The 23,756-nt window shown below is 38.3% G+C and overlaps 2 protein-coding genes across 4 annotated transcripts; one reads left to right on the top strand and one right to left on the bottom strand.

The window, feature by feature from the left end:
• The first annotated feature begins 241 nt into the window (after positions 1 to 241).
• Positions 242 to 23,756, top strand: LOC117297579 (zinc finger FYVE domain-containing protein 9-like). 3 transcript variants are annotated; one of them, XM_033780680.1, is made up of 16 exons: positions 242 to 324; positions 6,287 to 6,401; positions 8,410 to 10,733; positions 11,298 to 11,397; positions 12,298 to 12,531; positions 13,431 to 13,673; positions 14,639 to 14,692; positions 15,558 to 15,626; positions 15,814 to 15,978; positions 17,022 to 17,246; positions 19,202 to 19,284; positions 19,850 to 19,954; positions 20,877 to 21,027; positions 21,510 to 21,753; positions 22,205 to 22,469; positions 22,930 to 23,756. In XM_033780680.1, exons 2-16 carry the CDS (start codon positions 6,335 to 6,337, stop codon positions 23,080 to 23,082), a joined length of 4,482 nt encoding a protein of 1,493 aa, XP_033636571.1. In that variant the 5' UTR covers positions 242 to 324; positions 6,287 to 6,334; the 3' UTR covers positions 23,083 to 23,756. The 3 variants fall into 3 exon arrangements, with proteins under 3 accessions (XP_033636571.1, XP_033636574.1, XP_033636573.1); XM_033780683.1 differs by having other exon boundaries at positions 13,485 to 13,673; XM_033780682.1 differs by having other exon boundaries at positions 278 to 324; positions 6,281 to 6,401.
• LOC117297660 (histidine-rich glycoprotein-like) lies at positions 1,411 to 2,028 on the bottom strand. Its single transcript, XM_033780808.1, has one exon. It carries the CDS (start codon positions 2,026 to 2,028, stop codon positions 1,411 to 1,413), a length of 618 nt encoding a protein of 205 aa, XP_033636699.1.

A 23,756-nucleotide genomic window follows, 5' to 3' on the forward strand; every position in this document is an offset into this window, starting at 1 on the left:
TCTATCTACTTTCAAACACAGACGTCTTGTGACAAGACTACTAAGAATACTTACTTTAGTGACTTTTGAACATTGAGGGCGGGCGTCAAAAATAACGGTGACTTTTCTAAACAAGATTTTTCATCATCGTTATTTTAGACGCCCGCCCTCAATGTTCACAAGGCACAACAGTAAAGCTGCCGTGTGTCGTCAGTGTACGTACATACTCATGTATGTAACTCCAAGATCCGTATTCATTGTGTGCATAATCACTCGCTGACGTACTGCATACAGTAGCTGCAGCTGATGATGTCATGGCTGGTGGTGCAGTAGTGGTAATTACAGGTGAGTTTTGTTGGTTAAATGTCGCCCGATTCCTGTTCAGAGGTAACCTGATCCAACTACGATCTTGTCCACCCAGATGGGGTATCGTACCACGAGTAATCATACCGATTCTAAACAAGTTGGTTAACTTAGTTTGACTTGAATCCAAGTTAAACAACGTCAACGATACTCGATCATGTCGATAGATTTGACAGTACGCAGTTGGCTTACCGCTAAAACTAGTGTTACTTCTTCTATCGTTTACTGCACGGGAGACACGTTTGTTAGTAACTTAATGGCGGTTTGACGACTCATCATCATGCCTAGTGTGACATGTCATTGTAGCTGGTAGTAGGACTTTTAATATGAGTTGTGGTGTAGTGACTGTTTTGCTGCTGGATTGTTGAGATCATTATTCAATATTATGAATTTCAGACTTGTATTTCCCCTTCTGGCTGTTCTGACTTCATTGTAATGTTAATTATTATTTAGGCAATAACACTAGTCTTCACTATGTGGTAATGACTGGGTTGGTGGCTGGTTAATGGACCGAGCCAAGCCCAAGCCCCCAAGGTCCATTAACACTATTATAAAGTATAGCAGGGTCCAGCCAACAAGGTCATAACAATAGTCATATAAGCAGTGACGATAGGCTCCTCAAGCTGATTAATTACCAATCTAATAAATACCTTTGGCTGGAAACAAGACAAAAAACGTAAAAATCATACCATGCATAAGAATAGATTGTTCATGCATTTTTTCTTTCAGTTTCATGTTCAAGGTTCATTCTTTAGGAAGAATGTCAACTTTTGTATGAGAGGAATCTCTGACAGCAAATGGTGGTACCTCCATCACCATGGATAATGGTACCTCCATCACCATTGAGAATGGTACCTCCATCACCATGGAGAATGGTACCTCCATCACCATGGAGAATGGTACCTCCATCACCATGGAGATCGTCATCACCATGGAGGTACCTCCATCACCATGGAGATATCTTCACCGTTGAGGGGAGAGGTACCCCCATCACCAAAGAGATACGTCTACCATAGAGAGAGGTACCTCCATGGTGATAGACATTTCTCCATGATGATGGAGGTACCTTCATGGTGATTGCATATCTACATGGTGATGTAGGTGTCTCCATGGTGATGTAGGTGTCTCCATGGTGATGTAGGTGTCTCCATGGTGATGGAGGTACAGCCATGGTGATTGACGTACCTCCATGGTGATGGAGGTGTCTCCATGGTGATGTAGGTATCTCCATGGTGATGGAGGTACAGCCATGGTGTTGGAGGTATCTCCATGGTGATGGAGGTACAGCCATGGTGTTTGAGGTATCTCCATGGTGATGGAGGTACAGCCATGGTGATGGAGGTACCTCCATGGTGATGTAGGTGTCTCCATGGTGATGGAGGTACAGCCATGGTGATGGAGGTGTCTCCATGGTGATGGAGGTGTCTCCATGGTGATTGAGGTACCTCCATGGTGATGGAGGTACAGCCATGGTGATGTAGGTGTCTCCATGGTGATGTAGGTGTCTCCATGGTGATGGAGGTACAGCCATGGTGATGGAGGTGTCTCCATGGTGATGGAGGTGTCTCCATGGTGATTGAGGTACCTCCATGGTGAAGGAGGTACAGCCATGGTGATGTAGGTGTCTCCATGGTGATGTAGGTGTCTCCATGGTGACGGAGACACAACCACCGAGATGCTTCTCATGCAAGTCGCTAGGCAGGTGTGTCTCCTTGCTCGACAGGCTTATCTCAAACTAATGTATTTGAAGGACTGTGATAAGAATTAATGACTTTTTGCACCCTGTTCTGTTAAAGCAAAATATCCAGTGCATAATTCAGTGGTATAAGTGGCGCATTAAAATACAGACTGGTATTCACTAATCACTGTTAAATGGCTAAAGTATTATTTATTGCACCAAAAGGTGACTGAAAATAGTTACAATGATACTTGAAAGTCATTGAAATCACCCTAATTACTCCAAACCCATCAAAATCCAACAGCCTGTTTGATTTTATTCTGTTACTGAGGACTGTACCAGTGTACATGGTATACCAGCGCTCATGTGTCATTTAAGTTATTGAAGGGAGTGGAGTTTATTCTTCTTATTTGTCATTGACAGAGTGCGTGCAAAAGGAAGCTATCCATGTATCTATATTCTTAACTGTCATGGTTCCAAGTACTATGACAAATTACATGTCCTCGTTGCTTTTTCACTAGAAATTGTTAAAATAATGTAAAAAGTAAGACACAAACCTGAGATTTAGATAATTTGCTGAAAAATGACATTAGAATTAAAGTTTTGTCATTTACTGATTTTTGATAAACTATATCCCATCGCCACTAGTTTTAAATCATGATGTATGTATTGGTATTGTTATTAGGGATATTAATTGTTGTGTTACTCATACATGTACACTGAATTGTGCATCATTAAATGGTGTAAATGTTGTGTATGCTGTGCATGTACACAAGCATACAATGCTGAAGCAATTTTTTGTGCTTACAGGCTTTATGAAATTGGGCCAGTAGTTAACAAGAAATCAGGCTACAAATTGTCAATTTTGAACTTATTCAAAAAGTGTTTTTCAGCAATAGGGTCATTCCGTGTCAAATCAACCAGTTTTCAGAAAAGTTCCCAGGTGACCCTCTCAGATTTTGATGAAACTTCATCAGAATGATTGGATGTGGCTCAAATGAACACATACAAAAAAGCTAAGTCATACTCCATGTCGTTTTTGAGATATGACCCATTGAAATTTGGTCGAGGCGGCCATTTTGTGCTCGTGCGAGATGCGAAAAGTGATTTTTGTGATAATTTCCGACTTTGAAAGCTCATAATTTAGTTATTGTACCAGGTAGAGAGCTCAAATTTGGTATTCCATTTTACTTCTTGCCAAATTATCTCCTTTAATTTTCTAGTTATGGTCACCTAAAGTAGGCACTTTAATCAGCCGAAAGTGTTTTTTGTGATAATTGGGGTCACCCTGTGCCCACATGAGGGGTCAAATGAAACCTATATTCCCTAGTTATTATCTATGGGTGCATGTCTTTACCCATAAGCAATTATAAGCTCACCAATGCATTCATTCAGAAATAGCATGGACCCAAAGTTGGTTCCAGCCAGAAAAAGGTCAAAAAGACCCCGCCCGTCTTGACCCCGGTTGACCCCTGCGATCAATTGAAACATTTTTTGAAATTGATACCAGTCAAACATATATATTATATCTACATGTATACCAATTTTCAGCTTTGGCACTCAACACCTTCATGGTGTGGTGGCAATTTGAATATTATATGTTTTTGGCACATTTTAATGTAATATCATACAGTATACATGTACATGTACATTCATGTACACATACAATACATGGTAATAAATGTTTGAAGCTTGTGTAACTTATTTTTTCTGGCTAGCAAAAAGTAACACCAATGCATTGGCATTTGTGGTGTCTGTGTGATACACAAGTACATATTTTGTGAGAAAGTAGTGTTTGTATGTGATACTCATTAGAGAAGTATTGTTCTAAAAAAGTAGTGTATGGAAAGTAATACCAGCATTTATGCAAATGAGGTGACCATGTGATTGGAAAGTTTAACCAGCATAAACATGTATATAGCATAGAGGAAACAAAGGGGACTGGGGTTGGGTAAAAACCAGAGAAGAATATGACAGACAGTGAGTGTTAAGTACTGGCAGATTTAATTTGTATTGTGTGGTTTGATCCATGTTTCAAGTGAAACTACACACGTCATACTGGGGTATGGTTCCATACTGGGGTATGGTTCCAATATTTTGTGTGTGTTATGGGAGATTTTTGCAGCACTTTGAGGTACCTGCCTTAAATTATTTATTACTTTTTTGCTAGCCAGAAAAAAAACATTGATTTGACATGGAATGACCCAGTAATACTGTCAACATACATACTGGTGGGTTTTTGTGTGTGTTTTTTGTCCAATATAATTTTTACTTATATGTTATTACACACACTATGGAGGTGGTCTATTTAAAGCCCCTTGATTGTTTTAAAAGCAATTATGCACACTTCATTTGTCCTTGATAATCAAGGACAAATAAATGATCTGCAAGTTTTTATATTCAAGTGGTAGAAGATCTACCACTATAGATGCATAATACCAATACGATAGAGTGCATTGTACCATGTATCTTGAATTTAAGGAACCAAATGTTAGCCAATAAACAGATATGCAACTCACTAATACAAACATTTGATAGCTAGCAGGAAGGACAAGAAGTGTGTAATATCCTGCAAGGCTCTACACTTGATGTAGGTTTGCTTTTAGTGTGACTTCAACTTGTGTTTGGCCTTGAAGCATTGCCTTGAAGGTTGTTCTTCTTGAACCTCGTTGATGGGGGGGGGGGGGTTGTATCAAGACTGGCATAAGCCCCTATCTCATTGGAGCCATTTAGCAAGGGTGCCTTGGACACTATTGGTCCTTGCCCAAAATAATTTTTAGCATAAAAACTTACTTGGTAACAAGCAATGGAGAGCTGTTGATAGTATAACACATTGTGAGAAATGGCTCCCTCTGAAGTATGGTAGTTTTCAAGAAAGAAGTAATTTCCCCGAATTTGATTTCAGGACCTCAGAATTAGATTTTGAGGTCCCGAAATCAAGCATCTGAAAGCACACAATACGTGTGACAAGGGTGTTTGGGCTACCTTGCACTGCACCAACAACCCAACAAGCGGCTAACTTTCAGCCCTCCACGTTATCTGACCTCAAAAGGCCTTCTCACCCTAGCCTAACATTTCCTAACCATAGCTGTAAATACAGAACTAACGGAATGTTAGTGAATAGAAAGACATTGTTAATAACTCGGCCATGCTGCATTGAAACATGATGAATGAAACAAAAAAAATGAACAAGTTGGTTAAAAAGAACCCTTATATGGGAAATAAAACAGATGTTCTGTCTGCACAAGTCACTGACCTTACAGGAAATGAAGCTGAACCTTGGACCAAACCATTTTGTGTAAAAGGGGTAAAATACATTTTTTTATTAGCACATCCAAACATTGAACTTCCAATTCAATGTTCGATGAGTTTCACACAATGTATCATGATTGTTACATAGTATAAGTGGATGTTTGTTTAAAGAATGCAACTGACATTCTAAAAGTGCACTTGCCCAGTTTCCACGGTTAAATCACAAAGGCAGAAATAAATAGACGTCAAAAATGTAGTTTAATACAACACAACAGATTGGTACATGTACTTGCCTTGTATGACCAGTTTTCATTGTTTATTATAGATGGATACCTGTATAGAAAATTGATCATATAAAACACCATTATTTGTATAAAATGGTGTCAATTTCCAATAAATTTTAAATGCAGTTATTGGAGATCGTTTTGTTTACACTGTGTGTAGTTAGACAGAATGGAAACTGATTAATTCAAATGGGTTGTCCATGGTAATATGAAGTGAGATAATTATTATAAAAAGTAAAAAAACAAATCTTCTTCTTTTTTTCTTTTCATTTTGGTGTAGTAGGTTATTTTCAAAGCTTAATAATATAAGTTATCACACAAGTGCGAGTGGAATAAAAAAAAATATAGCGCGTCTGCGTCCCATATCCAACGAGGCCGAAGACGCACTTTATTTTTTTTCATATTTCACGAAAACGAGTTTATCTTCCAGTCTCACTTGCAACGCGCAAAATTTGAAATTTCAGATTGTTTTTTTCACGCGCACAAAGTTTAGAATGTAATTTTTCGCACTGTCCGTATATGGAGCGTGACGAAATGACATTTCACAATTAGTACTGTGTAATAAAAACAGAGGTCGTAGCATATATAGTTCGAGCTTCTGATTGGTGGATTAGCGCGTACTGGAAGATAATGTATTTTATGATGGTATTCATGATCATGGCCTAATTCTTCTCAAACCAACATTCCTCTAACTTGTTACATTTATCCTTATTTTTACTCTCACGTATAGGTTGTTAGCGCATGAAGACATTATTCAATCTTCAAGACACCGAGTAAGATGGATTCGTTCTTAGCTTCAGCATCAGATTTAGACAGCATTCTTGATCAGTTTGAACGTAATGAAGGTTAGTGTTTTAACAATAATCTAGGTACGTAGCTTTTTTGTTATTTTCCCGTCAAGCTTAAACAATGTGGAGGCTCACCCTTAACACTAGCCTGGCGTACATTGTGTTGTCAAAACTACTACAGGCTAGTAAACACCACCTCTCAACTTGCCCTGTGGGCTACTAAAATCTGTGCAACCTACTTGTTTAAAAAACTAGCCTGGCGTACATTGTGTTGTCAAAACTACTACAGGCTAGTAAACACCACCTCTCAACTTGCCCTGTGGGCTACTCAAATCTGTGCAACCTACTTGTTTAAAAATCTCATATTTCCTCCATTTAGATGTGAATAATAATATTTTTTTAATGTGTTAATTTACTTTGAGTGTTTGAGTGTAACTTTATTCGCCTTTTATACTGGTTGTGATTGCTTCCATTATTGCATCAGAAAGGTACATTTATAGGACCATCGATGTTATCAGGGCTACTAAAACTTCCTAGGGGCAAGTTAAACCCAGAGTTTATTAGCCATGTTGGCTACTTAACAAAGCATATATATATGCTTATTTACATTCAGGCCTTGCTCCAACATTCATGTTAAAAAGCACATCATTATTCATGTAGTCAGAAGGCCTTTGTGAACGTTGCTGCCCTCTAGATGCTCTTTTATTATATTAATCTTTAGCCCTTTGTGCATATTTTTGTATAATTGTGTGTCGCACTGTACTTTGAAACCAGCTGTTCTGTTATGTGAAGTACAATGTCCAATACTGTACACATTATACATGCTTGATGTACATACACACTATAGGGCTACAAAGATAATATCCAGAATAATTCTACTCAAATCTGGTTATTACTATTGACGATGTCACCCTTAAAATTGAACAAGACATATACAAATTGAGTACACTTATTGGAAATGTTTGTTCATTTGTATGTAGTTTTTAATGTTTATATATTAATAAGCATTGTCTTGTTAGTAAATTGTGGTGTCTGTTGTAATCAAAGATTTGTTAAAATTGTATGTTTGTTGTTTGTGTGAAACACAGGATGTGGATAGGATCATTATATAACAAAACAATGTGTGTACAGTATGCTATATGCAGTACATGTGTACAGTACATGAATGTGTGCACAGGACATGTACGAGTGTACAAGTAAAATGTACAGACAGTCATGCTATTCACATGACAGCAATTTAACTGGGGTCCCTTGCTTAAATTTAGCATGGTTGTAAAATGTAGCAATTGTTTGAAAATTTTACAAGAGACCTTGGGCAGCAGAACAATAATAGGTGTCCTTTCAAACAAGATTCTGTCAAATGTACAATTTAGCAAGGGACCCTTGCTAAATTGCTCTCGTGTGAAAGGGGCTCTAGATGGGAGGGGACTTGGTTGTGAATTGTGATTGATGAATTTAACCATCGCTGTCAAATAAACAACTGTGTGATATTGACTCATAATTACTGTACATCCCACCAGTGGTAATAACATCATAACAAGCTGTGTATAGTGAAGTCACACTGTGCTAACCTAGCCTACATATTTAGGTAATACTAAGCAACACAATATGTAACGCAGGTTGAGCAGACCTGTCATGCATGCAAGTACACATGTGAAGTATGAACAGTGTTTGGTATGCAGTAATTGACTAAACAGACTGCAGTCAGTTTGTACTTGTGTTATTATGGATCAACCAGTAAACAAAGATACATGGTATGTAAAGTTTATTACTTAGATTTAGAATGAGTAGTATGAACATGGAGTTCCTTCCTCCATGGTATGAACAAGTATATCCCTGTTGCATGTGTGCTGTATGGACTTGTATTAAAACCTACGTATACATAGAAGTGAGTTCAGCAGAGTTGAACTGCTGCGATTCTTTCATTGCGAAGTTGTGACATCAGCATTCGCTTCCATTCGCATGAGGTATGGGATATATTCAGAACATTGAATGTCAAAACATTTTGGAAGTTTTTAGGGTAAATATTCTTGACTAACTTGTTGTTGATTAATTTCTGCTACAGATTCAAGCACTTTGTTACAACCGGAGCCTTTAACTGCCAATAAAGCTGTACAACATCAGTACGTCACTCCACAATTGCCACAGATAGTGAACGGTACCAGTTTGTATCATACAGAGACAAGTCAAGAATCCAAGATACCAGAGACCAGTCAAGATGGTCACAAGCCAACAGAGTTTCTTATTGATCTTTCCGAGGCCGATTTTGCTCCAGCAGTGTCGTCAGCATTAACAGTGAATACAAGAATGGATAATAAACAAAGTAGCAGCAAGTCAAATGAACACAGTGAATCATCAAACAGTATGAGTGAAGTGAGTAGGCTGGATAGATTATCTAACAGCGTGGATGATGGTAATCATGAGAAGAAGACTGGTCATACTAAGAATGCTAATTTAACATCAACCGTTCCATTCAGTAGTTTGCAATCTGGAGGTGTCACTGATGTACACAAACCCTTTGTGTCTGATCAACACACTATAGCAACAAGCGTGGAGAATGTTCAATCGTGTAATACTCCCGCAAATGGTTTGTCGTTACCTGTTAATGATGGAAATACCGAGAATGCGCAAACAACTACAGCATCGCAATCTCTGCATGATGGTGTTGAACAACACAGTTTGCCTGTCATGCCTGTGGACGTAAACAAGAGTGAGGACAGAGTGTTGGAGAGAGGAGAAGTTGACAAACAAACAGAATCAGGTAGAGATGACAAGACAAATGTAACAAGAAATTCCACTCAAGAGACGTTGCAAGAAAAAGGTGGCGTCGTTGACACCTCCACAATGTCTCTGAGTAAAGCTATGACACCGGCTCCTCTAAGACCAGAACTCATGCATGAGTACGTCAAACAAGGTGCCAGACCCAAGATTATTACAAAGATTAAAACACAAGAGAGTCCAGTCAAAGCGGTTTCAGACGCCTCAGCTCTCTCCAAACCTAGCAAAGGTGGGAGTCAGCCCAAAACAGCTGTGGGCTTTGGGAATGTTACTAGCGTTAAAGTCACTGATGCTGATCTGGAAGCGTTGGAGCAAGAGGTGGGTATCATGTCTGCCCAAGACAAAAATAAACCACTCTCTCAACCAGTATTCCCTTCAGTTGAGAACCACACACAGCTCAAACCCAAACATTTGAATGTTCAAGAACTGCAGAATCCATCGGATAGAGTGAGTCCAGTCTCTAAATTACTACATGAACAGTTTGTCAAATCACAGCACCGTACACACCAGAATGCGTCTCCAGGTAATGAGCTCCTTGGATTGGATCCCTTCTACAGCCAGGATAGTGCGGTTACAACCCCTACCCCTACAAATACAGCGCCAGATTTATCTCATGCGCCTGCACTAAGTGTTCATTCTAACATGTCACTGTCTAATAACACACAGACACAGGTTCCCCAGAGAAAAGTAGAAACCAAAGACAATGTTCTTCCTAATGATGTGCGAAGTAAAAACGCCAAAAATTTATTACGGAACAACCAATCATTGCCTGGCAGACCCCATGTCAATAAGGGACCAACGGAGGATCTCTCGGCCCAAATAAATAACAGCAACTCACAATTGAAAATGCCTAATGTGGTTAGGGGAGACATCTCTGATACTACAGCCCTTCAAGTAGAGTCGCCGGGTACGTCTACATCAACTGGACCTCACAATGTACAGCCTGGACTACAACCTGACCATCCAAAGTATGGTAAGAACTTCAACCAGCACAGTGGCTTTCCATCTCCATCTAATCTAAACAACACCATGGACCAAACGCCTGCCCCTCCCTTCATGCCAGCAGACCCTCCTAGTTATCAAGACGTTAGAATGAGTGTGGAAACGGAAAACAAAACAGACAATATGAGACAGGGATTGTCCCTGAATTTCGATCAGTCTGGTTCACGTAAGGTCGCCCAGGCATTACCTCCAAGTCCAATCGTTGAGAATGCCGTAGGTAGAGAGGATGCCTTTAGAGTGGTAGACCAAACACCACCTTCTGGACAATCTACTTTAGTCGATGTGTTACCACCACCTACATTCCATACAGAGCCTCATATAAGACCTTCTCAAGCTGAGGTCAGTACAGCACCTCCAGTTCCAACACCGAACACTGTGAGCCAAAATAACCAGTTACAAGCAGAAACTGATTCTATAACACCATCTAATGAGACAGATTCTGAAGAGGGTGAATTTAGTCATCGTGTCATGGACTATTCAGAAGGGTTCATGCAGCTTGGGGCTGTGGCTCCGGTATGGGTTCCTGACTCAGAAGCACTCAACTGTATGAACTGTCAACAGAAGTTCACGTTCCGAAAGAGAAGGCACCACTGTAGAGCGTGTGGCAAGGTAGGTTTATAACCTTAGATTCGAAGTTTGATTTACATAAGTCAGCGGTGAAGTACGCGATAAAGTTTCTGTAATATATACAAGTAAATATTTTTAAAAAATCAACAATTCAACATAAAAAATGTGTGGGCTTTAAAATTGCTTGGCAACAGCCAATCTCTCTCATTGGTTTAACTTCTTTAATTATGAGTTGGACAAATCAAGAAATTGTGATTCAGTAACTAGACACCAATACTTATTCTAGTCATTGTTAAATCAGCGGTTAGCTTTGGTAGGATTCAAACCTGCAACCTTGTGATTGCAAGTCCTGCAGTATAAACACTTGACCATGGTGACCAGTATTAAACATTGATGAGTTTTCCATTGAGCTATGAACGATTGCATTATGACTGAATATAAACTAATCAATCAATCAATCAATCAATCAATAAAACATTTATTTCCACATTCACATCACATGGAGGCATCATCCTAAAAGCCGAGGCTTGTGGCGGATGTGCCCGTTACAAAATTACAGAACAAAACAGGAAAACAGCACTAAATACTAATGTTATTTGTTATTAGGTGTTTTGTGCCAAATGTTGCTCAATGAGGTTGAAGTTAAAATACATGGAGAGTAAAGAAGCCAGAGTGTGCATCAGTTGCCTCAATGTTATACTCAGAGGTAAGTGTGCACCAATTGCATAATTGTTGCCTCAATGTTATACTCGGAGGTAAGTGTGCACCAATTGCATAATTGTTGCCTCAATGTTATACTCGGAGGTAAGTGTGCACCAATTGCATAATTGTTGCCTCAATGTTATACTCAGAGGTAAGTGTGCACCAATTGCATAATTGTTGCCTCAATGTTATACTCGGAGGTAAGTGTGCACCAATTGCATAATTGTTGCCTCAATGTTATACTCAGAGGTAAGTGTGCACCAATTGCATAATTGTTGCCTCAATGTTATACTCAGAGGTAAGTGTGCACCAATTGCATAATTGTTGCCTCAATGTTATACTCGGAGGTAAGTGTGCACCAATTGCATTATTGTTGCCTCAATGTTATACTCGGAGGTAAGTGTGCACCAATTGCATAATTGTTGCCTCAATGTTATACTCAGAGGTAAGTGTGCACCAATTGCATAATTGTTGCCTCAATGTTATACTCAGAGGTAAGTGTGCACCAATTGCATAATTGTTATTATCAAGATTCACAATTTAAGGACCTTTCACACAAGAGCAATTTAGCAAGGCTGCCTTGCTAAATTGCAGCATGGTCGTAAACTTTTAACAAAATTAACCTCGTGTGAAAGGACAACAATTTGTTCTACTGTCCCAGTTCTCTTGCAAAGTCTTGTCAAACATTGCTACATTTTCCAACCATGCTAAAATTAAAACAAGGACCCCAGATAAATTGCTGTCATGTGAATAGCACTATAGACAGCTCAGCTACAATACTCCATCACTACCATTTAACAAACATCTTGCAGCCCTAATATTGGTTGACTCAAGACTTTACTAAGTGGGTATCTTAGCACTAGAGTAAGTTTGGTTGTAACAAAGTTGTTTTATTTGACTATAGCACAAGCTCTCAAAAGATCACAAGGAGAAAATCAACAAGATCCCCAGCAGCAACAACAACAACAACAACAACAACAACTGCAACAGCAACAACAACAACAACAACAACAACAACAACAACAGCAACAGCAGCAGCAGCAGCAGCAGCCAGAGCAGAATAATCAAGGGAACGTACAGGAAGCTGCAGGCTCTGGTTCTAATAATAGATCATCACTTCGTAGACCTAGCGCTGATGGTAAATTTAATCTGTGATCCCACTTTTGAACCTTTTTAACCCGAATGAAATTCCCCTATTTAGTTATTAATTAAAAGGTACTCAAATGTACACTGCTAATTTGCCATTCTCGAACTATGATCAATCTGTTTTTTATAGAGGTAGAATGATGACAAGAGCAAGGTATTTGAAACGTTGAGACCAATTTACAAACTCTCTGTGTGGTAGTGCAGTTATTTGAAACATTGAGACCAATTTACAAACTCTCTGTGTGGTAGTGCAGTTATTTGAAACATTGAGATCAATTTACAAACTCTCTGTGTGGTAGTGCAGTTATTTGAAACATTGAGATCAATTTACAAACTCTCTGTGCGGTAGTGCAGTTATTTGAAACATTGAGATCAATTTACAAACTCTCTGTGTGGTAGTGCAGTTATTTGAAACGTTGAGACCAATTTACAAACTCTCTGTGCGGTAGTGCAGTTATTTGAAACGTTGAGACCAATTTACAAACTCTCTGTGCGGTAGTGCAGTTATTTGAAACGTTGAGACCAATTTACAAACTCTCTGTGTGGTAGTGCAGTTATTTGAAACGTTGAGATCAATTTACAAACTCTCTGTGCGGTAGTGCAGTTATTTGAAACATTGAGATCAATTTACAAACTCTCTGTGCGGTAGTGCAGTTATTTGAAACGTTGAGACCAATTTACAAACTCTCTGTGCGGTAGTGCAGTTAATAACGATCCTATATAAGCTAAAGTAGTAGTCCTAGCCAATTTTCTATACCTTCCACCCAGGTACAAGTCTCCCGAAAAGTCTGATGACAAAATATACTCTGAGATAGTAGAATACATAGTGATATGATATTGATTAACCTTTCTTTGTATTTTACCCCCAAAACATTGTACAATGTTTTGAAGGTTCTCGCTCTAGGGAAACTCGTAAGGTTCGTTTCTCTGATGGTTTGAATCCAGGGGTTGATACTGGACGTCATGCAATGCCAGCTTCTCAGAGTACGGATAGGGAACCTAGTGGGATGGAGGTTATAACTGGACCCTTCTCAGGTTTAGACGGCAGACCACAAGAAGTAGTACACAGGAGTTTAATTCCTATTAATGCGGATAGTTTGCCGCCGGTTATCGTAGCAACGGAGGTCAAAGGAGGTTAGTTTGTGTTCTTGTTTACTAAGTTACTTTTTGTGTATTTATTTGGTGTTGGTGTTTTAATTAGCATTGGTTTTGGGAATATATTGTGCATGGCTGTGTCATGATTGTCTTTTCATCTACACTAAATTATGGTTACTCGACGTCAAAACTACTGGACTCTGATTAGAGTGGTATGCCTGATCCCATGTAAAGAATCATTAGTTTATTAGTACAGTGCTCAGTCCAAGACGTACCATACAATGACTCAAAACCCAAACTACTGGACTCTGATTAGAGTGGTATGCCTGATCCCATGTAAAGAATAATCAGTTTAGTAGTACAGTGCTCAGTCCAAGACGTATCATACAATGACTCAAAACCCAAACTACTGGACTCTGATTAGAGTGGTATGCCTGATCCCATGTAAAGAATAATCAGTTTAGTAGTACAGTGCTCAGTCCAAGACGTATCATACAATGACTCAAAACCCAAACTACTGGACTCTGATTAGAGTGGTATGCCTGATCCCATGTAAAGAATAATCAGTTTAGTAGTACAGTGCTCAGTCCAAGACGTACCATACAATGACTCCAAACCCAAACTACTGGACTCTGATTAGAGTGGTATGCCTGATCCCATGTAAAGAATAATCAGTTTAGTAGTACAGTGCTCAGTCCAAGACGTACCATACAATGACTCAAAACCCAAACTACTGGACTCTGATTAGAGTGGTATGCCTGATCCCATGTAAAGAATAATCAGTTTAGTAGTTCAGTCTTCATTTAACAAACCATGCTGTTAGTTTGTGATGGATTAATGTGGCGAGGGAAAAATTAATTGGATTTAATGCTATGAACGTGTTTGCTATTAATACATGTGTGAGGCACACATTTTTGTATAGGAAGTTCATAGCGTTCAGTTTAAACTTCTTGATATTAACAGTAACATATTTTGAGATAACTAATGATTTGTTTCTTCAACAGAATACAAAGTCCATGTGAATCCAGTAGCTGATGAGCTCATACAAGAAATGAGAAGTAAGTTCACTTAACATATGGGGCTATATAAGAAGCCACTATTCTTCTTCTTATTATTATTGACTATTATTAAATTTTCAAGATCCATCTGGATCATGATGCTGCTTATGGGCAAACAAAGTTCCCTGAGTGTTAAGAGTACATCAAACCAAACTAAAACTCAATAATAGTCAAGTTCTTTGATAAGATTTGATGTAGAATGGATGTGACATCACAGGTACAGTACAAATAGCCTAAGGCGCTATCGTAACAATTCCGTTTATACAGCTTGAACCGTATGCAATTGAACCGTATGCAAATTTAGTTAAAGGCACTGGAGAATATTGGTAAATACTCAAAAGAATTGTTTGCATACAAAATTACTTGGTACATGTAACTAGCAATGGAGAGCTGTTGATAGTATAAAAGATTGTGAGAAACTGCTCCCTTTGAAGTAACATAGTTTTTTGAGAAAGAAGTAATTTCTCACTAAAATATTTGAATTGAATTTGAGACCTCAGCTGAGGTCTCTTGAGGTGTCAAATTCAAGGCATCTGAAAGCACACAACTTGTGATAAGGGTGTTTTTTCTGTCATTATTCTCTCTCAACTCCGATGGCCAATTGAGTCCAAATTTTCACAGGCTTGTTAATTATGCATATGTTGAGATACATCAAGTGAGAAGACTGGTTTTGACAATTACCAAAGGTGTCCAGTGCTTTTAACTAGGAATAATTTGTGAGGGTTTTTAGTATTTTTTATTATTGATCCAATAGCTAACAAAACACATCTTGCTTTATTTGTTATAACTGTTATTAAAACCAGCAATATCAAAGCTCTGTGGATTTGGAATAATTGATGCTTTTACTTTGTGACTTTCTTTGCAGATCCAACGGCTCCTGCAGTGGTTTTTGCTGTCAACAAAAACCTTCTTGTCAGAACAAAGATTCTGGATTGTAAGTTACAAATCAAGTTTGTATATAATGGGGGGAAAAAATAAGAAATATAATGTGTGAATATATTATTTAGTGTTCCATTTTGATGGTACAGGATTGGGCTAGCAAAGTACATATACTCAATACTCAACTGACAAAATAACCTGTGCTCAAACTCTTGTACTTGATTCATTTGGTATCTTGACAGTGAACTGCTGTGTAAACCGAACCTGTTGGTGTTTCTCAACTAAAGGAATGGCTACCGTTGGTCAAGATGAGATTGTTATTGTCTTAGAATGTCTTCCTGATGAGAAGACTATACCTAAAGACATCTTCTTTCATCTTCAGTCTCTCTATGAGCAAGCTTCTACTGGTAAGATATTAAGAAAGTCATTCCTTAAAGAAACATTACAAAATAGGTGAGAAGAAAAGAAATCGTCTAACATCACAGATTTACATAAAAACTACATGGTCTAATGATGATAAAAGTAGAAAACATTCCTTGAAACATTTTTGTCTGAAATGTCATATTGATGAGAAATAAATCAAACTTATCTCCCGTTTAGAGTTTATCACTCAGTGAGCGTTTTATTCTTTTTTTTAAATCGATGTCATGCAAAAATGTGTTTTAGTTTTTTTCACCATTTTCTCGTGACCCAGATGGCCGATCGCTCTCAAACTTCTACAGGTTTGTCAGTTTTTATATTTAGTGCATTACACAAAGTGCTTACACTGCCAGCAACTGTTTTGTTAGGAAAAAAAAAACCAATTCTGTTAAATGCCTTTAACTCACTAAGAACTAATACACTATCAGTTTTACAAGATGAATGATCAAAATGATATAAGGCATTCAGACCTTGGTGCAGCTTAAAAATTTTTACTGACGCTTACACAATTTCTACAGAGTCAGCTGCCGCAAACTGCTTACCAACCAAAAAGGACCTATGGTATAAATGCAAACAATTAGTGCCCTGATGTTTTGAGCCTATCAGAGTCGATACGGGTTCTATAATCAAGAAATGTTTGTCAATAAAGGTTGTCCTGATTACCCTTAATGAAGCTCAAATAAAGTTATACATGTAAAGTCAAATGTAGTAGCAAAGAACTATTGCATTAAAAAAAACTATCCTCGAGCAGTGAACTCACAAAACAAGATGGCGTTGCCAATGACAAACTAAACCACATGTCAACAGTCAACTGCTGTTGCATGTCGTATACAAATGTACAAAATCAACTGCTGTTGCATGACTTGCATTTTACATATTTGTCATTAACTCGGGTATAACTGTATCTCACATGGGGCATAGTATATTCAGTCAAAGCTTCTTAGGTGACTGCTGTTGCATGTCGTATACAAATGTACAAAATCAACTGCTGTTGGATGACTTGCATTTTACATATTTGTCATTAATACAGGTGTGACTGTATCTCACATGGGGCATAGTATATTCAGTCAAAGCTTCTTAGGTGGACGTGAGCATGGTGGATTTCTCTACCTTCGGCCATCGTTCCAATGTCTGGCGAAACTCTTACTACCAGAGCCTCCTTATCTATTTGCTGTCCTCCTACAAAAATGGGAGACACCATGGGCTAAAGTCTTCCCTCTGCGACTATTGCTAAGACTGGGAGCTGAATTCAGATGTAAGTATTAAATAGATGGAAGTAGGTTTGACTATCTTACAACCCTCATTAGGGTCCCTCTAAAATGGTAGACACCATGGGCTAAAGTCTTCCCTCTGCGACTATTGCTAAGACTGGGAGCTGAATTCAGATGTAAGTATAATAGATGGAAGTAGGTTTGACTATCTTACAACCCTCATTAGGGTCCCTCTAAAATGGTAGACACCATGGGCTAAAGTCTTCCCTCTGCGACTATTGCTAAGACTGGGAGCTGAATTCAGATGTAAGTATTAAATAGATGGAAGTAGGTTTGACTATCTTACAACCCTCATTAGGGTCCCTCTAAAATGGTAGACACCATGGGCTAAAGTCTTCCCTTTGCGACTGTTGCTAAGACTTGGAGCTGAATTCAGATGTAAGTATTAAATAGATGGAAGTAGGTTTGACTATCTTACAACCCTCATCCATTAGAGTCCCTCTAAAATGGTAGACACCATGGGCTAAAGTCTTCCCGCTGCGACTATTGCTAAGACTGGGAGCTGAATTCAGATGTAAGTATTAAATAGATGGAAGTAGGTTTGACTATCTTACAACCCTCATTAGGGTCCCTCTAAAATGGTAGACACCATGGGCTAAAGTCTTCCCGCTGCGACTATTGCTAAGACTGGGAGCTGAATTCAGATGTAAGTATTAAATAGATGGAAGTAGGTTTGACTATCTTACAACCCTCATTAGGGTCCCTCTAAAATGGTAGACACCATGGGCTAAAGTCTTCCCTCTGCGACTATTGCTAAGACTGGGAGCTGAATTCAGATGTAAGTATAATAGATGGAAGTAGGTTTGACTATCTTACAACCCTCATTAGGGTCCCTCTAAAATGGTAGACACCATGGGCTAAAGTCTTCCCTCTGCGACTATTGCTAAGACTGGGAGCTGAATTCAGATGTAAGTATTAAATAGATGGAAGTAGGTTTGACTATCTTACAACCCTCATTAGGGTCCCTCTAAAATGGTAGACACCATGGGCTAAAGTCTTCCCTCTGCGACTATTGCTAAGACTGGGAGCTGAATTCAGATGTAAGTATAATAGATGGAAGTAGGTTTGACTATCTTACAACCCTCATTAGGGTCCCTCTAAAATGGTAGACACCATGGGCTAAAGTCTTCCCTTTGCGACTATTGCTAAGACTGGGAGCTGAATTCAGATGTAAGTATTAAATAGATGGAAGTAGGTTTGACTATCTTACAACCCTCATCCATTAGAGTCCCTCTAAAACACCCTGCCAAATACAACAGAATGCAACACAGTTTAAAATGAGATGCAACAAAATGCTAAAAGGTATTTTGTTGCATTAAGTGGACATGTTGTTTGTGTTAGGACTGAGCAAGGGTGTTTTGCCCTGCTATATGGAGTATGCACATAAGTGTAGCCATGACTTGGCTTCTATGTGGGACCATGAACTCTGTAAATGCAACAAAGGTTGACTGCCAAATACAACAAAATGCAACACCAATTTGAAGTCACTTGACTGCTGCAACAAATTCAGCTAAAGAATGTCAAAGGAGTTGACTGGCAAATGCAACACAATACAACAATTATTTCCATTTGGTGTGTAGTGTTGCATTTATAATGGTTATGGTTTTAATAGTGATAGTATTACAGAAGGAGTTTGAATCTCCTGGGCATTTAGACATTGAGATTTCCCATAATAATGGAGTACATACTTCACATCCAAAAAATACGTCTTCGTCTACGCAATTGAGTATACATAAAGCTCGCAATCAGGAGTATTTTAATGACAGCTATTCATCATTGATTTGCTTGTAAAAACGGAACCAATGGTAAGGAAATTTCCTAATCCAACTTGCAACATCAATTGATTTAAAAATAGTGTTATACCTTCTGTTTGGTTAAAGCATTGTTTTAATGTAGTCTTTAAGTTCTGACCACTCTTTAATTATTTGATCTTTTCCAGACTACCCATGCCCCTTGATGAGTGTACGTTTCCGTAAGCCAGTGTTTGGTGAGATTGGTCATACTATCATGAATCTCCTTGCTGTAAGTCAACCTTAACAAAACTACATTACTCTTATTTAGTAGATGTAAAACTTTCATCAGGGATAAAGAATATTCATTTTGGTTTTTACTCATATACACCGATGTGTGTTAGCAATGTATAAACAGTACATTATTGTTTACAACAAGAGCATTCGCATGACCAAAGTTGATATTTCATGTATACGTGTAATAATAATAAATCATTCTTGTAAAGCGTATTCCATCCATTGCAAAACCCCAATGCCCTGTAAGGCATGAAACTAATTGAAAGAAAGCGCATTCCATCCATTGCAAAACCCCAATGCCCTGTACGGCATGAAACTAATTATTGTTTATAACAAGAGCATTCGCATGACCAAATTTGATATTTCATGTATAATAATAATTTATCATTCTTGTAAAGCGCATTCCATCCATTGCAAAACCCCAATGCCCTGTAAGGCATGAAACTAATTGAAAGAAATTCAATTTCTCTTGGGGTATTCTAGGACCATGGCCGTTGGATAGTACAAAAGATATGCCTCAAATAGACTGTTACTAATTTTAGTATCATTGTTCCTTATAGGATTTTAAGAACTATCAGTATAAGTTGCCAGTGATACCAGGAATCGTGATTCATATGCAAGACAGAGAAACACTGATTAAGATTCCAAGGAATAGATATGATGAGGTAAGCATAATAAGCCTTACTGCAATCGCTATGATGAGGTAAGCATAATAAGCCTTACTGCAATCGCTATGATGAGGTAAGCATAATAAGCCTTACTGCAATCGCTATGATGAGGTAAGCATAATAAGCCTTACTGCAATCGCTATGATGAGGTAAGCATAATAAGCCTTACTGCAATCGCTATGATGAGGTAAGCATAATAAGCTTTCCATCTAAAAGCTCACTGATTCTAAAGTTCATACCAGTACCAATCCTCCAGAGAAATATTTCCATCTGAAAACTCACTGATTCTAAAGTTCATACCAGTACCAATATTCCAGAGAAATATTTCCATCTGAAAACTCACTGATTCTAAAGTTCATACCAGGATCAATCCTCCAGAGAAATATTGCCATCTGAAAGCTCACTGATTCTAAAGTTCATACCAGTACCAATCCTCCAGAGAAATATTTCCATCTGAAAGCTCACTGATTCTAAAGTTCATACCAGTACCAATATTCCAGAGAAATATTTCCATCTGAAAGCTCACTGATTCTAAAGTTCATACCAGGATCAATCCTCCAGAGAAATATTGCCATCTGAAAGCTCACTGATTCTAAAGTTCATACCAGTACCAATCCTCCAGAGAAATATTTCCATCTGAAAGCTCACTGATTCTAAAGTTCATACCAGTACCAATATTCCAGAGAAATATTTCCATCTGAAAGCTCACTGATTCTAAAGTTCATACCAGTACCAATATTCCCGAGAAATATTTCCATCTGAAAACTCACTGATTCTAAAGTTCATACCAGTACCAATCCTCAATAGCAATATTTCCATCTGAAAGCTCACTTCATACCAGTACCAATGCTACAGAGATACATGTTTCATTTAAGGATTGCCTTTGAAGATGTCCTTACTGTAGCTTATTTCTGTTTAGGTCATGAAGGTTGTGAATAACTCCAATGAACATGTTATGGCAATAGCAGCTAACTTCAGCACTGAATCTGACTCACATCTAGTATGTATCCAGAATGATGAAGGCACTTATCATACACAAGCAATCAGTATACAGAACAAACCAAGGAAAGGTAACGGACTAATCATTCATCATTATTCATAAACTACAATCATGTATATTAAGTATGATACCTTGACTCTGATCTTAGAGATTATGTTTGGAGTTGAGAACTGAGAAGTATCCCCAAAAGTCTACTTTGTGGTAGTAGAATATATAGCAAGACAGTTCTGTAAACTCTACCTGGCAAGTACATGTAGATACACACATGGTGTTACCACAAACCTATTATATATAAGAACCATTTAGGAAAACATTATAAAAGACTGGTGAAGTATTTGCTTTTATCAGCAAAGACAATAGATGATATTGAATGAAAAAGCTTAGTTGTTATACATTACAACTAATACCCAGATTCCATTGAAGTTGTATTCAACTATGTATTCAATCAGAACTTGAGTGCCAAGCGCTTTGACCACTCATCAGCCATGACATGCTGAATAATTAATAATTACATTATCTCATTGACCATTTTGACCATTGCTTTGTTTTCAGTCACTGGAGCTAGCTTTGTGGTCTTTAATGGTGCATTGAAAACCACAACCGGACTGACGGCTAAATCCAGCATTGTAGAAGATGGTCTAATGATTCAAATACTTCCCGAGACTATGGCAGCTTTAAGACAAGCTTTAAGAGAGATGTTAGATTTACCGATACCATGTGGGAGTACACAAGCTGAGCAACCAGATGAGACTGTAACTATTACATGGATTGATGATGATAAAGCAGTCAATATGGGGTAAGTAAAGCTACACTCAGGAGATTCAAGTCTAAACTCTAGTCTTCACTTGTTTTTAAAAGCACTGGACACCTTTGGAAGTTGTCAAAGACCAGTATTCTCTTGTTTTATCCCAACATATGCATAAAATAACAAACCTGTGAAAATTTTGACTAAAACAAACACCCGCTGTGTGCTTTCAGATGCCTTGAACTGCCTTGCTGTGGTCTCTTATTCAATTTAAATATTTTAGTGCGAAGTTACTTTTTTCTCAAATTATGTTACCTCAGAGGAGCTGTTTCTCCTGTTGGGGTGTTTGTTTGTTTGTCTGTGTCTTTGTTGGGGGTGTTTGGTTGTTGCAGTGTGTGTGTTGGGGTGTGTGTTTGTTTTATTGATCGGGTTTTGTGGTATGTTTGTTTGTTTGTCTGTTTGTACATATTGATGAATGTCCTGTGATTTGATTCTTATTCAGTGTTATCAGCCCAATTGACCATCGATCATTGGAAGGGATTGCAAGTATCCGAATCCATAACGGCACAGATTACAGAGGTCGTTCAAGATCACTACGATGGACAGAGGTATTCTTCCTGGAGAATAACGAATCTCCGGTGGATTTGAGTCGTTTAGCAGAGATGTTATCAGCAGCATTCTGTGTAGCATTGACTGGGCAGTTGGATGAACTGAGAGAAGCTGCTATGACTAAACTAGCACTCAGAGTTACAGTAGACTCAGATAAGGTAGATACATGGTTCATTAAAATGATATCGTTGCAGTACCCGCTGCTAAAAACATAGGATTCAAACTGCCTCTACCTACCGGGCAATCTCGGTAGTCTAGTTGGTATGACACTGCTCTAGAATTGCACCGGTCGTGAGTTCAAATCCCACCCAAGTTTTTTTACAGGGCTCGGGAAAGTACTGAGTAAACAGTGCTTATACATATCGGTGTAAGGGTAACCCCAAAATTAATACGACGATGGTTGTTATATTTTCATTGCCTCTGGAACTCTCTGCCTCAACATCACGGTTCCAATATTCTCGCAAAATCTATCTCTTCAGACTAGCCTATAAACAAAACAAGTGAAATTTTCTTCTTGACCAGCGCCTTTGAATGTCACACAGATAAAGTGCGCTTTACAAATGCTGTTTAATTATTAATTATTTTCATGATATTATTATTATATGTTCTCATTTACAGGTTGGTTACGAAGCTGGATCTAAGGGTGAATTGCTGCCACCTGTGTACATGAATGAATTAGACAATGAGTTAATACCAGTCTTGCATAATGCTGTATCACAACATGAAGGGGGACCAGTTGTTATGGAACTGGTATTCTACATCATTGAATAGTATTGGTTTCAAGTTTGGAACCACTGTAAAAGAGCTAATATATGACATAGTTGAATAACCTGGTTAGGAATAATTACAAGTTTATGTCTTTTTTTTGCTTTGACATTATATAAGTTTTCACGCAAGAACGAGTAGAATATGGAAACATAATGTATATTGCTTCTACGTCTCATGTGCAGCAAAGCCAAAGGCTCTACATTTTTCCATATTGTATGAGTGCTTGTGATAATGAATATATCTTCTTATGGTGTGATAATGGCTGTGCAGTGTGGTTTACTATACCTCATACATAAATAGGAAGGCTAAAATCTCACCGGTGCAGTCACCATCACATACCAGGGCCCCTTTTTATAGCGCTGCTTAACGGTAAGCACATTTTTGTGCTTACTGTAGCAGAAAAATCTGGCCCAGATGCTATATGTGCTGTTTACTAAGCACGCACAGGTCTAAAATAGCATCAGTAGTAGACTACCGCACGGGCAACAGTCCAGCACAGTTAATACACATGCGTAGTAAACTGTCACATGTGCTACCCTCAAACATGTTCAAATGTATAAAATATCACACTGTTGTTGCCATGGATCGACCTACCTATTAGAATTGAGGTTTCAAGTTTGGTTGAAGGTAATAAACTGCTCACAAAAAGTAAGGAAACTTTTTTCAACCCAGTATAT

Source organism: Asterias rubens, chromosome 12 (assembly GCF_902459465.1).
Source record: "Asterias rubens chromosome 12, eAstRub1.3, whole genome shotgun sequence".
Classification (NCBI taxonomy): domain Eukaryota; kingdom Metazoa; phylum Echinodermata; class Asteroidea; order Forcipulatida; family Asteriidae; genus Asterias; species Asterias rubens.

Excerpts from the sequence above, each read along its gene's own strand:
- LOC117297660 (XM_033780808.1), bottom strand. The coding sequence starts at position 2,028 with ATGAGAAGCATCTCGGTGGTTGTGTCTCCGTCACCATGGAGACACCTA.
- LOC117297579 (XM_033780680.1), top strand. The coding sequence starts at position 6,335 with ATGGATTCGTTCTTAGCTTCAGCATCAGATTTAGACAGCATTCTTGAT. Across the intron at positions 14,693-15,557 it reads GCTCATACAAGAAATGAGAA|ATCCAACGGCTCCTGCAGTG; the intron begins GTAAGTTCACTT and ends CTTTCTTTGCAG. Across the intron at positions 21,754-22,204 it reads GATAAAGCAGTCAATATGGG|TGTTATCAGCCCAATTGACC; the intron begins GTAAGTAAAGCT and ends ATTCTTATTCAG.